The 13,412-nt window shown below is 53.0% G+C and overlaps 1 protein-coding gene across 2 annotated transcripts in view; it reads right to left on the bottom strand.

Annotated features, from left to right (window-relative positions):
- The window catches only part of CRACR2A (calcium release activated channel regulator 2A), a 114,154-nt gene that overhangs the window by 30,526 nt on the left and 70,216 nt on the right, over positions 1–13,412 (bottom strand). For both annotated transcript variants that reach the window (XM_061205881.1, XM_061205882.1), the window contains 4 exons: positions 10,482–10,572; positions 6,997–7,092; positions 5,428–5,615; positions 497–568 (listed from right to left, as the gene is read on the bottom strand). In XM_061205881.1, the coding sequence (XP_061061864.1) occupies positions 497–568; positions 5,428–5,615; positions 6,997–7,092; positions 10,482–10,572 (447 nt within the window). The remainder of the gene's footprint in view (positions 1–496; positions 569–5,427; positions 5,616–6,996; positions 7,093–10,481; positions 10,573–13,412) is intronic.

Raw genomic sequence — 13,412 nt, 5'->3', positions numbered from 1 at the left:
CTGTTTATGATTCATTTACTCATTCAACAAACATGAACAGAATACGGCAGAAGAAAGAGAATCAGCTAGCTGTGGACTCAGTTCCGGCTCTGGCAGCGAGTGTCTGGGTCACTCTGGTAAATTACTCCATCTCTCTGATATCAGCTTCCTTGATGGCTAACCCCTGTGTTAACAGCTGCCCTACTTCCCAGGTTTTGTTGAAGATGAAGGAGATACTACATCTGGCATGGATTAGATGCTCCATAAATTCAGTTCTCCTCCTACCTGAGCAAGTCCCGTGCCAGGTACCAAGCAGAAGGAGGCAGCGCCTGCCTGCAGAGGTACAAACTGGAGAGGGGGGTGGGCACCTGTGTAAATGGACCAAACATAATGGAGAGGCGGTGCTCAGTTGTCCAACAGTATGTTGGGGACCAGGGAAATGTGGGTGCTCCCTCAGCAGGCAGGGGAGACTCTGGGGGTGCCCCTTCCCACCCAAGGCTCTGGGATGCGGACGCACCTTAGGAAATCCAGCTGTTTCAGGAGCCCTGACTTCTCCCGCTGCAGACTCTCCGTGACGCGGTACACTTCCCTGTAGGGGACGCAAGACGGCAGTGATGAGTGACGTCGGGGGCAGGGGGTGCTACCAGGGCACGAGGCAGTGATGAAGTTGGACCCGGAAGGTGGTGCCCGGGCTGGCCTTCCGCTGTAGAGCACGGCCTCGTGCAGGGCTTATAGCCAGGTCTCACCAAGTCGTCTCAGACACCCTGTTTGGAAGGTGAAATGATCCCTGTTTTATAGACACAGATAGTCAAATAGGTTTGATAGCTCTCCCTGGACAACCCAGGACTGAGCCAGGGTCCTAATCTAGACCCCCGACTCCCTGTCCCAAGGATACAGCTTGATGATGACTGCACTGTTTTCTCAAGCTCCCGGTGGTCCTGTACTGCCCCCACCAGAGGTCAGGGAATCAGAATCAATACTCTTCTCCAGCCCAACCTCGGAGGGTGAGAGCAGAGCTGGTGTTTCTCCCTCCCCCCGTCCCCCCCATGCTGGTTTAGTTTGTTTGCAGGAGCTATTGAAGACCTATCTTTCCTTCCCCACCTTCCCTCAACAGTCTCCAATCTGTTCTCAGAGATCTGGAATTTCCACTGTTGCGCATTCATTTCTTTGACTAAAATTTCTTATCTCTAGCTACAAAGCAGAGATTTAATGTATCAATCATAATCCGTCATTTACATCACAGTGTGAGCGTGTCAATCATAGGAGTTTTGAGGAAAGGGAGAGAGAAGCTGAGACATACACAGGGTGGCTGGAGGGCAACTCAGGCTGCGAGGCAGGGGGCTGTGTGTGCTTTGTTTACATCTGTATCCTCGACACAGTGGCTGGCTTGGAGGTGCAGTCAACAAATAGCAGTGGGAAGAGAAAAAAGAGAGAGGGCGAAAGGAGGGGCGGAGAGGGAAGATGGCAGGGATGGAGGGAGGAAGAGAGCCGGAAGGGGGGAGGGGGGGTTAGGGAGGAATCCTGTACCACTCAGAGAAGAAAGGAAACAAGTAAAGCAGAATGGGGAGATGTTGGAAAATAAACCTTGCTTAACGGCACAGTTCTGCTTCCATCCTTCCCTCTGTGCTCTGCACCACAGTTCAGAGATTTTAAATCTCCCCCAAGCTTACTGCAAAGGGTCCCATATTTCCAAGCCACAGCCTAGTAAATGTGTCACTGCCACGGGCCGTCAGGGCTGTCTGGACTGTCCACAGGCTCACTGCGTAAGGATGGTCCGCTGGCAACCCATCCACGGCACCACGAGCTTGCTGGGGCCACAGGACTCGTCCGTCAGGCTCGCAATCGCCTGATTCCTTGAGCGGTATCTGTGGGGTTTTCCCCTTTATAGCAGAATTATAAAGTCAATTTGCGACAGTAACAGTCTCAAATTCCAATTTCACCTCAGACAATGCTTATTAAGCAACAGAACTTCTCTGGCTCCTGTAGAGCTGCAAACTCCCAATATTTTATTACCAATTATATTTAATGTCAACTGGAGGGAAAACAGTGTCTTCCCCATCATCCAAGCTGGGTCCCTAAACGCCGTCTGGGACTCTGCTCCGATGGGCACCAGGTGAGCACAGCTGTCTGCTCGCAGCCTGGTGCCCTGGGAGCTCAGGTTGCCTGCGTCCGGCTTTGGGGCTCCGCCACCCCCATCCCGGGTCCTGCTTCTTCCTGGGGCAGCCGGAAGCAGACGGCTTTCCCCGCTGAGGACAGTCACTCACACCGGAGACCCAACCTAACGGGTTCTCACGGTGTCTGACCGAGGGGCCAATTCCTCCACAACAAAGAGGACCTCACCCCAAGCCTCCTCTGGTCCTCCTTACAAGGCACCAGGGACCTTGGCACCGTGCACACACACACACATATACACACACATATGTGGTATGTATCGGTGCAAACCTACGTCTGTTTGTCTAGGGGACACACATCTGTCTAAACATGCACACATATGTATATTCAGATAGATTTTTTGTGTTAACAAATAGAAAAGCATTTCTACAAAAAAAAGACACTTGGATATTTGACTAAAATGACCTTGAAAGTCCTTCTAACCTAGATGTTCTACAAGTTTATGTCTGGCTAACAGGTGAAGTGAAAGGAACAGAACTTGCCATTTTGCGGTAGTAACTGGTGAGAGGTTTATGGCTGCTGGGAGGGAAGGGCTGTTGGCTGTGTTTTTATGAGAAAGAAAGAAATATGGAGCGTTCTCCAAAGGATCCATCAAGTGAAAAACGCAGGCAAACGTAGAATAGTGTGCTGTCGCTTTGTAAATGAAGTGTGTGTGTCTGTGTATGTGTGTGTGTGCATGTGTGTGCGTGTGTCTCTGTGTGTGCGAGTGCATGTCTGTGTATGTGTGTGTGTGTGTGCATGTGTGTCTCTGTGTGTATGAGTGTGAGAGTGTGTGTGTCTGTGTGTGTGTGCGTGCACACATGTATAGAACACTCTGGAAAGATCCACAAGGAGCCATGACTGGTGCCCTCTGGGTGACGGGAGGCTGGGAGTCCGGGGGTGGGGGGCAAACCTCTTTCTGCCACATTTCGTGCCTTGTCATAAACCACCTCTCCCCCAGATACAAGTTAATTAACAAAACAGACAGAGGTGCTGCCTTCCAGCTGACCTTCATCTTTATATTGTCTCCCCTGCTTGATTGCGCCTTCTTTATCTGATTTTAAAATCTAGTTCTCCTTCCTTGGGCATCTTCAGAGAACAGGAAAATTCATTTTGTCCATTCAGAACTCCAGCTGATACATGACGGGGTCTGTTGGTCTAGAGGCCCACTCTCCCCCCTCCCAGCAGCATCTGGCAGCTGGACATCATCAGGGAAGCACAGGGTATCAGGAGGACGAAGCTCTGACCTTGTTTTCTGACATTAACTAGCTGGGTGGCTGCGGGTTGCTCACTACCCCTCTCTGAGCTTCAGTTTTTCATTTGTGAAATGAAGAGGTGGGTTCCAGCACAAAGGTCCTGTCGGTACTGCCGGTCTGGGATCCTGCTCTACGGAGGACTAGCTAAGCGTCTCCCTGCCCTTCTCTCCGGGCCTCTCTGGACGAGACACGCTCTCCTGGGCCCCGGCAGTTTCCCCGGCTGCACACGCTGCTGCAAGCTTCTTACTGAAAAAACAGTCGTGAAGGTTCTGGACTCATTTATCTCTCCCTCCTCACCCTCCTTCCCTCTTTTTCAATTCCCAGCCTCCGGAGATTGTGTCCCTGGCTTGCTTAATTAAGATAAGACTTCAGAAAGAGTTTAATCCTCACGCTGTGATGTGTTACACTGGCTCCGGGGCTCATTTCCATTTGCCATTCTCATGCCTGTGCCTTTCAGAGGTTTGTCGCTTTCAGGACTTGATTGAATTTTAAGAGCCTGACTCCTTAATTCTGTTTATAAAGTTAAGCACCTGGTTGACCTGATCTCAATGGGGAGGAACCGATTTTGCTTGTTTACGATGAAATATACTGTCCTTCCACCGGGCATCCAAGCCTTGGAATGGAGGGGTTGATTTTACTTTAAGTCAGCTGCTTGGGAAGACATATCTTTTTCAACTGGAGATGTCTTCCTAGGGTAAAACTCCAAATCCAAACACATCCCCTCCCTCTCACTCTAGATCATTCCCAAACAGTACAGGACACCACACATGAGCCAGACAGCAGAACAATTTGATTTAGGCCGATGCACCAACGATTTGCCAGCGGTCAGACAGAGTCAGGGCTTTTGAACAAAGAGAGTTAACACATGTAAAACATCAAGTATTGGTAAGACTGCCCTTTTTTGGAAATCAGACTTTACACATTACCTCACCCAGAACCAGGCACCCAGGTTTTGCAGAATGACTACATGAGTCCTTGAACAAGCGAGTGAGTGAAGGGCGGCCAGTCCTAGTGCTGGGCACAGATTTTCCGGCTGATTGATTTGTCACTGTGGGGAGTCAGCAGCGTGTCTCCAGCGCTTAGCGTTCAGGAAAGGTGCTTAACACCTCTGACCCTCTTAGCATCTCGGGACAGGTGCTTAACACCTCTGACCCTCAGTTTCCTCATCCATACATTAGAGCGGATAACAACAGTACCTGGCACATCAGGATGCTGAGAAGGTCAAATGAGATAATGTCAGATTTTCGACATAAAAAGTGCCCAAGACAGTGTTGAAAGCACAGAGTAGCTTTCAACAAATGTTGCTGAGGTGAATCCGCCAATGAATGCCCTGGTACATGGATGAACAGATAAGCAAGTGAGATTCCGGGGCCTCAGACAGCCCTTGTTCTCAAAGCCTAACACTCCTGAGACCGATTCCTCAGTGACTTCTCTGGCTCAGGTGCAGACCCAGCCCTGGACTGGTCCCAGGGGCACCTCCATCCAGCAAGCTGAACCCAATGGCTGGACACCTGAAGTAGTTTATCAGCAAACCAGTCCCCAAAGATGTGGGGCTGCCCACACAGGGCCCACACAGAGGAAGGCTGAAAAAGGAAGGAAAAAGAGGAAGGAAAAAAATGGGCAGAGCTGGGGTGAAGCGTCCAGGGCACTGTCGCACGCCCTGTTGAACTACATGCTGACCTCGGAAGTCTTCCTGGCTCACCCTGTTCTCCCAGGTCTCTGAACCATGACAGTCAATGTCTGGTCTTTCCACTCACTCAGGATTTTCCCCCAGACCGCCTCCTATTTGTTGGTTGGATAACGTCTTTCTAATCACATAATAAATTTTCTGAGAATGAGGCTGTACGTTTCTTGTCAGTCCTAGGTAGTGCTTGGCGCAGAACTGGTCTGCTTCATAGTCTCAGAATCCTAGAAGGTTAGAAGAGGTCCCAGGGACCAAGGAGCCCCATCCCCATGTTATGAGCAAGGAGAAGGGTCTGGGGGGCGGGCTAACACGCTCGCAGCAGGGGACGGATCTGGAGGGCACAAGGGTGACACTCACATCTCCTTCTCCTGGTGGAGTTTTCGGGCCTCTTGCTGGAGGCTTTCCAGCTGCTGCTGGGCACCCTGCAGCTCCCAGGACGTCCGCTCCAACTCCCGGGACAGCTCCTGGTTGGTGAGCTTCAGCTTGGTGTTCTCAGCCTTGGTTTCGTGCTTGTCGTCGTGCAGGGCGGTGCACTGGCCTTCCAGCTGGAAAGGAACGGGGGCGTTGTGCAGAGGGGAGCGATGAGCAAGCACCCCCCCCCCATCAGGCTGGCCTTTCCCAGCCGCGCCCTGCTTCCTCCACTCGGTGGGCGGGAACCCATGCTACTGCCCCTCACGGCCCTCAAGCCTCAGTCAGCTTTGTCCTGCCCCTTGATGCACACATACACACTTCTGGAGGCAGGAAGAATAAATTCAGTTTAATGAATGTGGCCAGTAAGAGAAGGAGGAAGCAACAACAAGGAATTTTGGGTGATTCTCAAGAGGTCCCTGAGTAATCAGGCAAGCATGCAGTAATTAAGTCGAGTGGCAATCATTCACTGGAGGGATAAATCTAATTGGGAAGAACTTAATGCATAATAGTGAGGAGGAGAGAGAGGAGGAGAAGCCAGGTACGACTGTGCAGGGGCGGGGGAGGCAGCTGGCAGTGAGAGCGTCTTGCTGCAGGAGAGAAACCGAAATCTACAGGTTGGGTACTCAGAGGAGTGCAACCGTCTCCAGCCTTAGCATGGGGGTGTCTTCAAGTGTATTCTAATGTGCTGCTAAAGATATCCCTCTCTATTCAAATGGAAGCAATGTGTCTGGGTCTGTCCAGGGCTGGATGCCTTCCAGCACCAGACAAAACAAAACAGGAGGCCATGTGGCATCCGGGCCTCTCTCTCCTACAAGCCCCTTGCTTTGGAGAGGAGGCGGCGAGTGCGAGGTTTGCCGAGGTAACCCATCTCCCTGGGGTCCTGAGCCACGCGCTCCCAGCCACAGCGGATGGACCCTGGGACACCACCCAGCCTGTCTCTGGGGACTCAGGTGCAGCAGGGGTGCGTCTGGTGTCTGCATCCACCCTGCGGGGTGACGGGAGCTGTCCCAGAGGAGGTTGAGGCACCTTGTGCGGGCACACGGGAAGACAGGGGATGGACACATTGACCTTTGTCCTGGTCAACCTGCTGTTCCAGCTGGAGGCATCCCTGGCCATCCTGGCAGGAAGACATCACAATCTGCAGCCTCCCCCCAGATGCCAGTGTGTGTGACCCCCGTACCGCAGCATCCCCCTTATCTCTCATACAGGATGCAGGAAACAAAGTAACGTTTTGGCATTCTGGTGGCTCCTGGGCATAATTATACCACGATGTCCGCGGAGGATACTTGGGAGAATTCTTGGCAAATTTTCCAAGTTAAACACCAGACACTGGAGAGTAAAGGCTTTATCTTGGGATCACCTGTGATTTCAAATGCTCTCTTTTGTACAACTAAATGGTTCTTCTCAGATTTAAGAAAACAGAGTCCTTAAGTGAATGGCAGGGGAAGTGGGCAGGTGCCAGAGGAGAGGATGGAGTGAAAAGCAGGTGCTCTGAGGACATGGACGAGAACAGACCCGCCTCTGCTTCTCAATGAGCTGCTCCAGCTCCTGCTCCTTGGAGAACAGCCTCTGTTCCAGCTCCTGACTGCAGACCTGGAGCCTCTCTGTGTCCTGCCAAGCCAGGAAGAAGGACACGTGAGACCCAGATGCACCGGGATGGAGATTTTTTTCCCCCACCTTGAACCTGCTCAACAGCAGGGAGGGGCCCGCCCATCCTTTGCGGTCTTCCCACAACATCCCAGGGCTTTGGTCACCCGCCTGCCCTGGCGGATGGAGAGTGTGCACAATGCCAGCTCCCACCACGTATGACCATGTCGGATGGCCGCCTCCCACAAGAGAGGCAGCGGCGGATAGTGGGCGGGTACCGAACGGGGAACAGAACAGGGGCTGAGCTGCAATCTCAGGCCTCAGGCTCCTGTCTGTACACTGGAAGATGGAATGTCCTTCCGGCTCGGATATGCTGTCCGTGTTGGGCGCAGTCATTCAATCCTTTAAACTGCCCTCCCTCTGAAAACACAGGGGCCCCACTTCCTCCTCCTTCAGGCGGGTCTAGGCCCTCGCTGTGTCCCCGCTGGGACGGAGGGCTCCCAAGCCCCGGGGGGGTCTCTGCCCTGAGCTCCACAGCCCCTCCCTCCTGCCCTAGAACCGGCCTTCCCCACTCAGGGATGCGGAGACCCCGGTGATGCAAGCGGGAAGGGGCCTGGTCGTGGGACAAAGAGGAAAGTGTGCGGCTAGCAGGATGCCTAACACTCTCACCAGAGCCTGATCTGGTGTAAGGGCCCTGAGTGGGCAGCGGGAGACTTGGGGTCCAGCCCTTGCCTTGCCCAGCTTCCCTGCTTTTTTCTTCCACGTCGCTGTTTCTTGGGAAACAAAACTACCCGCACCACCTGCAGCTCTCTGCTTGCCCGAGGCATGGCCGCGGTGCATGACAGGCAGGAAGAGAAGAAAGCATCACAGCCTCCGTATAACTCACCACGGGAGCCCCCGGGCTTTCCGTGACGTGGAACGACACCGCCCCAAGGAGGACGGTGGTGAGAGGCAGCCCTAGGGGGCGGCCTGTCTCGGAGCGGCAGAGTGAGGGGACAGCAGCCCCCGTCCAAGCCCAGGGCTCTTCCTCGGCTCCTCTTCTGGGGATGCCACCTCGTCCCCTGCCCATTTAGGACAGGCTGGTGGGGCTTGGGGTGAGCCCGTGACTGTCCTCGTGTCAACCACACCTGATGGTGGAGTCAGGGTACGCCAGGCAGCCCCTGCTCCCGACGTTTGCTGCAGGGAATCTTCTCCATCCCGCCGGCTGGGGGTGGGGCAGCAGCTCCAGGACCCCCAGCTGATGCCGGCAGCCCCACGAAGGCCAGATGGAGTGTCTTACTGCCCCTGCCCGGCACAGAGCGCTGAGGGGGTCACGGCCAGTGAGATGCCAAGCTCCAAGCCCTGGCCAGAGGCTGCAGCCTCTCAAGCTGTCATGAACTGTAGACCACTGTCCTCACACGGTGGCCAGGCCAAGCCTGCGCGTCCAAAGGCTTAACAGCACAGCCGAACATGTGTTCACAGCTCCCACGCGTACGCAAACAGCATACGTCCCAGCGCTGAGCCTGAAAGGCGTCTGGGGCTCAGAGGCCTTGAGAAGGGAGAAGCCGGAGCAGAGGGGAGGGGGGGTGCGACAGTGGGGTCAGACCCCCCAACTGGTGCAGATTTGTCCTGGAATTCCACCCCCCCAACTCTTTCCGCGCCCAGTCCCCAGGCGTTGACCCACCTTTTGCTTCTGGAAGCAGCATCTTTCCTTAGCTATGACCTTTGACCTGTAGCCATGGTGGGGGGGAGGGGGCCGAATGCCGCCCCCTCGCCCCGCCCCAGAACTCAGCCCCTCTGTGCACAAAGCCACTGGGGTAAAGGGAGCGGGTCTACTATTGCAGGGGGTACGGCAGGGGTAAGGCTGATGCTCTCGGAAACCCCCGTAGGGTCCGCTCAGTGAGGAGCTTCGAGTTCTCTCTGCCGTGTTCGCCTTCACTAACGCTGGAAGTCGGGGGAGGGCGGGGTCAGCCAGGAGGCATTAGCGCTCTAAAAAGGAAGGCGAGGGGGAGGTCTGGAAATACTGCCCAGCCTCCAGAGGGCTCCGGGTGGAGAACACAACCGGCTTTTTCTGGAAAGCATTCTGACGCCCTCTCAGCTGGAAGGGCATCTGTGATAAGAAATGGGGCCGTGGTGTGGATAATCGGCAGCCTAAAGTGAAACGCTGGTTTAGACCAACCTGCCTTAAGGAGCAGGGAAGCGATGTGACAGCGGCTCAGGTTCAGCGTTGAGAGGCAGCAGGTGATGGGGTCTCTATGTTCAAAATTCATACGTTGAAACTTAACCCCCAAGGAGATGGCCCCAAGGAGGCGGGCTCTTTGGGAGGTGATTAGGTCACGAGGGCAGGGCCCACCAGAGTGGGATTAGTGCCCTTGTCCGATACCCCAGAGAGCCTGCTTGCCCACGTGAGGACACAGAGAAGTTGGCAGCCTGCAACCCGGAACAGGGCTGTTCCTTGAACCCGACCACGCTGGCACCCTGATCTTGGACTTCCAGCCTCCAAAGCCGTGAGAAATGAATATTTGTTGTTTACAAGCCACTCAGGTTATGATATTTTTGTAATGGCCCGAACTAAGACAGGAGTTCTAACTAAAACACCTTTCAAGATCCAAGACTTTTCCGCTGAGAACCCAACAAGTGGATAATCCGAAAATGGATAAGAGGGAGTTTCCTGTAGCTCTGTCTGGTGAATATGTTCCCCTAAAGGATCCTGCTTAGCCTGGAACAGGAAGGGATTTCACCAGTTCTGAGCTCCCAAGACAAACAGCAGGGCTTGGTGGAAGGCTAAGCGCCAGACTAGGAGCAGAAATGTGAGTTTTACATCTTCCCCCGTGGAATCCGAGAAGCGTGGAACTTGAGTTGTCTTGGGAATTAAAATGTCTAGGTTTCCAAGGGGAAAGGATGGGAAGCATCGGCTCTAACGAGGGTCCCCTTAGGGGAGCTGCTGGGCGTGGAGTGGCACGGGCTGTCGTGTTCGTGCAGGTTTGCCGTGGAGGTCTCGGGAGCAGCCAACATCAAGCCAGTCTTCAGGCTGCTTTAACTGGTAAAGCCCCTCCATCCTTCTCTGCATTTATTCCTTGTTCATTCGTTCACTGATCCAACAAATACTTGTTGAACGCCTGCCTGCTGTGCTCCAAGCACGGTGGAAGTGCTGAGGGTACATTAGTATGTAAAAGGTAAAGATCCCTGCTCTTTGGGGCTTGCATCTTAGTAGGACGAGACAGACCACAATCAATAAAAATAAACCAGTAAATTATATGCCATATTTGAAGGTGACAACGGCCTTGAAAAAAATAAGCAAAGCAGGGAAACAGGAAATCAATAGTGCCACGGGGCACTGCAATCTTAGAGCCGGGGCTGAGGAGAGGGCACGGTCAGAGCAGGTGGTATTTCAGCCTGGCCCGCAGAGCCAAGCCCCGGGAATGGGCTCTTACCTTCAGGAGAAACTGCTCTCTCTCACTTTTGATTTGCTGTTCCATCTCCTCATAGAGGTGCTGGATTTCTTCATCGTAGGCAGCAATTTTCCTGCACAGGTGACAAAAGGAGAGCGTGAGGAGATGGCTTTATTCCCCCAGTGGAGCTCTGGGTGGTTGGGTGACCACGGCGGTTGGGTCAGCCAAGGCTGCAGGGTCAGCTCCTCGGATCAGCTGACCACTGAGGCCCGGCAGGACCCTCTCATCCTTCTGTCTCCCAGCTGTCCCTCCCAGATGACCCACACGCCCCCCCGGGGAGCATCCCCGGCTCCATCTTCCTGCCTCTGCTTTATCTCAGCACCAATCCACCCAGCCTCTGTGACACTCACCATCCTATTGCCCACTGACCCCTATGCTTGCCGACAGCATAAAGGTGTGCGGTGTGGGCTTCCTTTCTGCTTGGTTTCTTGGTTTATCTCTTTCCCACTTCGGGCGCTTTCTCTCTGCCTGGTTCCGTCAGCACCATCTGAACTCTACTCTCCTGGAAACTATGGGCTGAACTTCGCGTGACCCTCATTTCTCACAGGATCTCAAAAGGTTCCATGGTGATGACCACCACCACCATCACGACACCCCTAGAAAGGAAGGGGGCCACACTTGTCCAAGGGCTCACCCATCTCGGCACAGGGCCATGGGAAGGGCGAGGCTGGTTAAATGCTGATGGCAATAGTGACACGCTGGGTTCTCAGCGTCCCCTCCTACTCTGAAGAGCCCCGCAGGACAGGAAGTAAGTAGCTGGCCTCTCTGCTCCTACATGGAGATGAAGACAGATGCGGCTCTGGGGACAAGGTTTGTGGGTCACCCCTGGGATGGCTCCTCCTTCTCTCCCAGTAATAGATCCTCCTTCAAGTACTCCCCCAAGTTCAAACGGGAAGGACCAGGTATTAGCATTTGAAGCAAGACTGGAGATGATCACATGTGACATTCCCAGGGGATTGCACCTCTACACCTCTTCTCTGACCGGGCATGGGAGGCCCTCTCTGCCTCTTGCTCCCTGCCCTCTTTCCTGTTAAGGAAACCCTAGGCTCCAGCAAGCAGGCTTATGTCATAGCTCTCCAGGTCTGTTTTGAACCTGTAATATACACATCTACTGCCAATTTTGGCACCTGCCATTCTAAACTCAAATGCTGGCACTCCCTTGTTCTTTATTCAACGAAGGAGGCTTTTATAATTGAGGAAACAGCCCTGGTTCTCGGTTCTAAGAGGTACCAGAGAGATTTCGGAAGAAATCATCAAGGATAGGAAAGCATTCATTCCCCTGAGCCTTCCGTCATTCAAACTCCCACCTCCCTGTATCCCTAAGTCCCCCTGGAACTCCAATCCAGTGCCAGGCCTCCCCCGCCGCCCGAGGCTGCACCACAGCCCATAGGCTGCCCCTTCCTCACTCGCTACCTGTTGGGGGAACCTGGCACCACATGCACAGGCTACCATTTTGACTGGCATCCTTCTAGTTCTACAGAAACCACACAACTGACCCAGACGAGGGAACTGGTGTGGATCTGCATGGTCAAGGTCACTCACCTGTCTGAGTTCCCTTTCTTGGTTGTATCCCCAAGACCTCAAACCTGACTCTGAGTGAGTACAGCACTGGCCCAGGGTGTGCTCAGCAAGAGGGCACAGCTCTCCAAGACTCCTCCAAGCCAAGGCTCTGTGTTCATCACTGGGCTTCCCATCCCAGGAGTAACAAATGTCTTTCTGGTGAAGAGTGAGAACTCTCTTCTCGGTAAATGACAAATGTTTGGATTGTTACTTTGCTTCTTAGCTACCCCGTAACAATCACAAGAAAATCTTGGCAAGAAATAAGGAGCCGAGGCACCTGCTGTTGCATAGGGACACCTCAGGGACAGAAATGATACAGTGGAAAGGAAATTTCAGAAACAAAGATGGTCTTCCCCTGGTGCCTGGAATTATCTTCCTGTGCTGGAAGAAATTCCGATGCTACGTGGTAAATGGTATCCAGGAAAACTTTAGAGACGGTGATTCCAACTATATACGTACCAGGGAACTAATAAAGTGATATGAGAAAAACTTAAAAATGGATTTGACGCTGCTAAAGCAATACTAATTACAGTCATGCATATAAGCTGTGTACCATTTAGGCCTAATAACCATGCAGAGCATTAATTCTACACTATCATTAAATGTGTTATATTAACTTGAAGTTTTATTGGATTAAATTAATAAACTGTATGCTTCTCGTGCTCACATGTCAGTCTGTTAGTCGTGAAGTAAGTAATTTTGCAAAGTGCTACAAACAAACAAACAAACAAACAAACAAATGGGGGGGAAGAGAGATGTAGCCTCTGAATGGCACCTACTCCCAGCCCTCATCACAAAGGATGCGCCCACCACAAAGAAGTCCTGGGATGCAGGCGGGCATCAGCGATCCTGGGCCCACACTGGATCAGACATGGAGCTCATTCTTTGCAAACGCTCTTGAACAAAACCGGCCAGCATCCTGGGAGGTTGCCAAGGCCTGAATGACTTCAGAGGATGAGCCCTGACCCAGGGCCGGACACCCGAGCCCCGGGAATGAGATCATTAAGGTGCTGTGCACACCACTCCCATCACCAAACCAGCTCAGAGGGCAGAAGACCTCCTCCGATCCCAAAGTAGCACCTGTACCCCCGGTTCCTCCCAGCATCATCTCGATGACCAAACAAGAGAGCAGGTGTGCAAGGTATTTGGAACTGCAAAGTCCTAAATGGGTGTAAGGGATTATTTATTATCGTAATTATTATCATGGGTTGCGGGGGGCAAGGGCTAACACTCCCCAAGGGGAGGAGGGTCTTTGTTTCAAGAATAAAAGGGTTGCTAGGTTTGGAAAGGGTCAGAAGCAATCAAGAAGATGAAGAATAGAAAGCTTAGTCAATAAAACCTCCTGTCAGAGCG

The sequence above is a fragment of the Eubalaena glacialis genome, chromosome 11 (assembly GCF_028564815.1).
Source record: "Eubalaena glacialis isolate mEubGla1 chromosome 11, mEubGla1.1.hap2.+ XY, whole genome shotgun sequence".
NCBI classification, from domain to species: Eukaryota; Metazoa; Chordata; class Mammalia; order Artiodactyla; family Balaenidae; genus Eubalaena; species Eubalaena glacialis.
The sequence above is the reverse complement of the archived record's forward strand: the minus strand, read 5'-3'. Positions and strand labels throughout refer to the sequence as shown.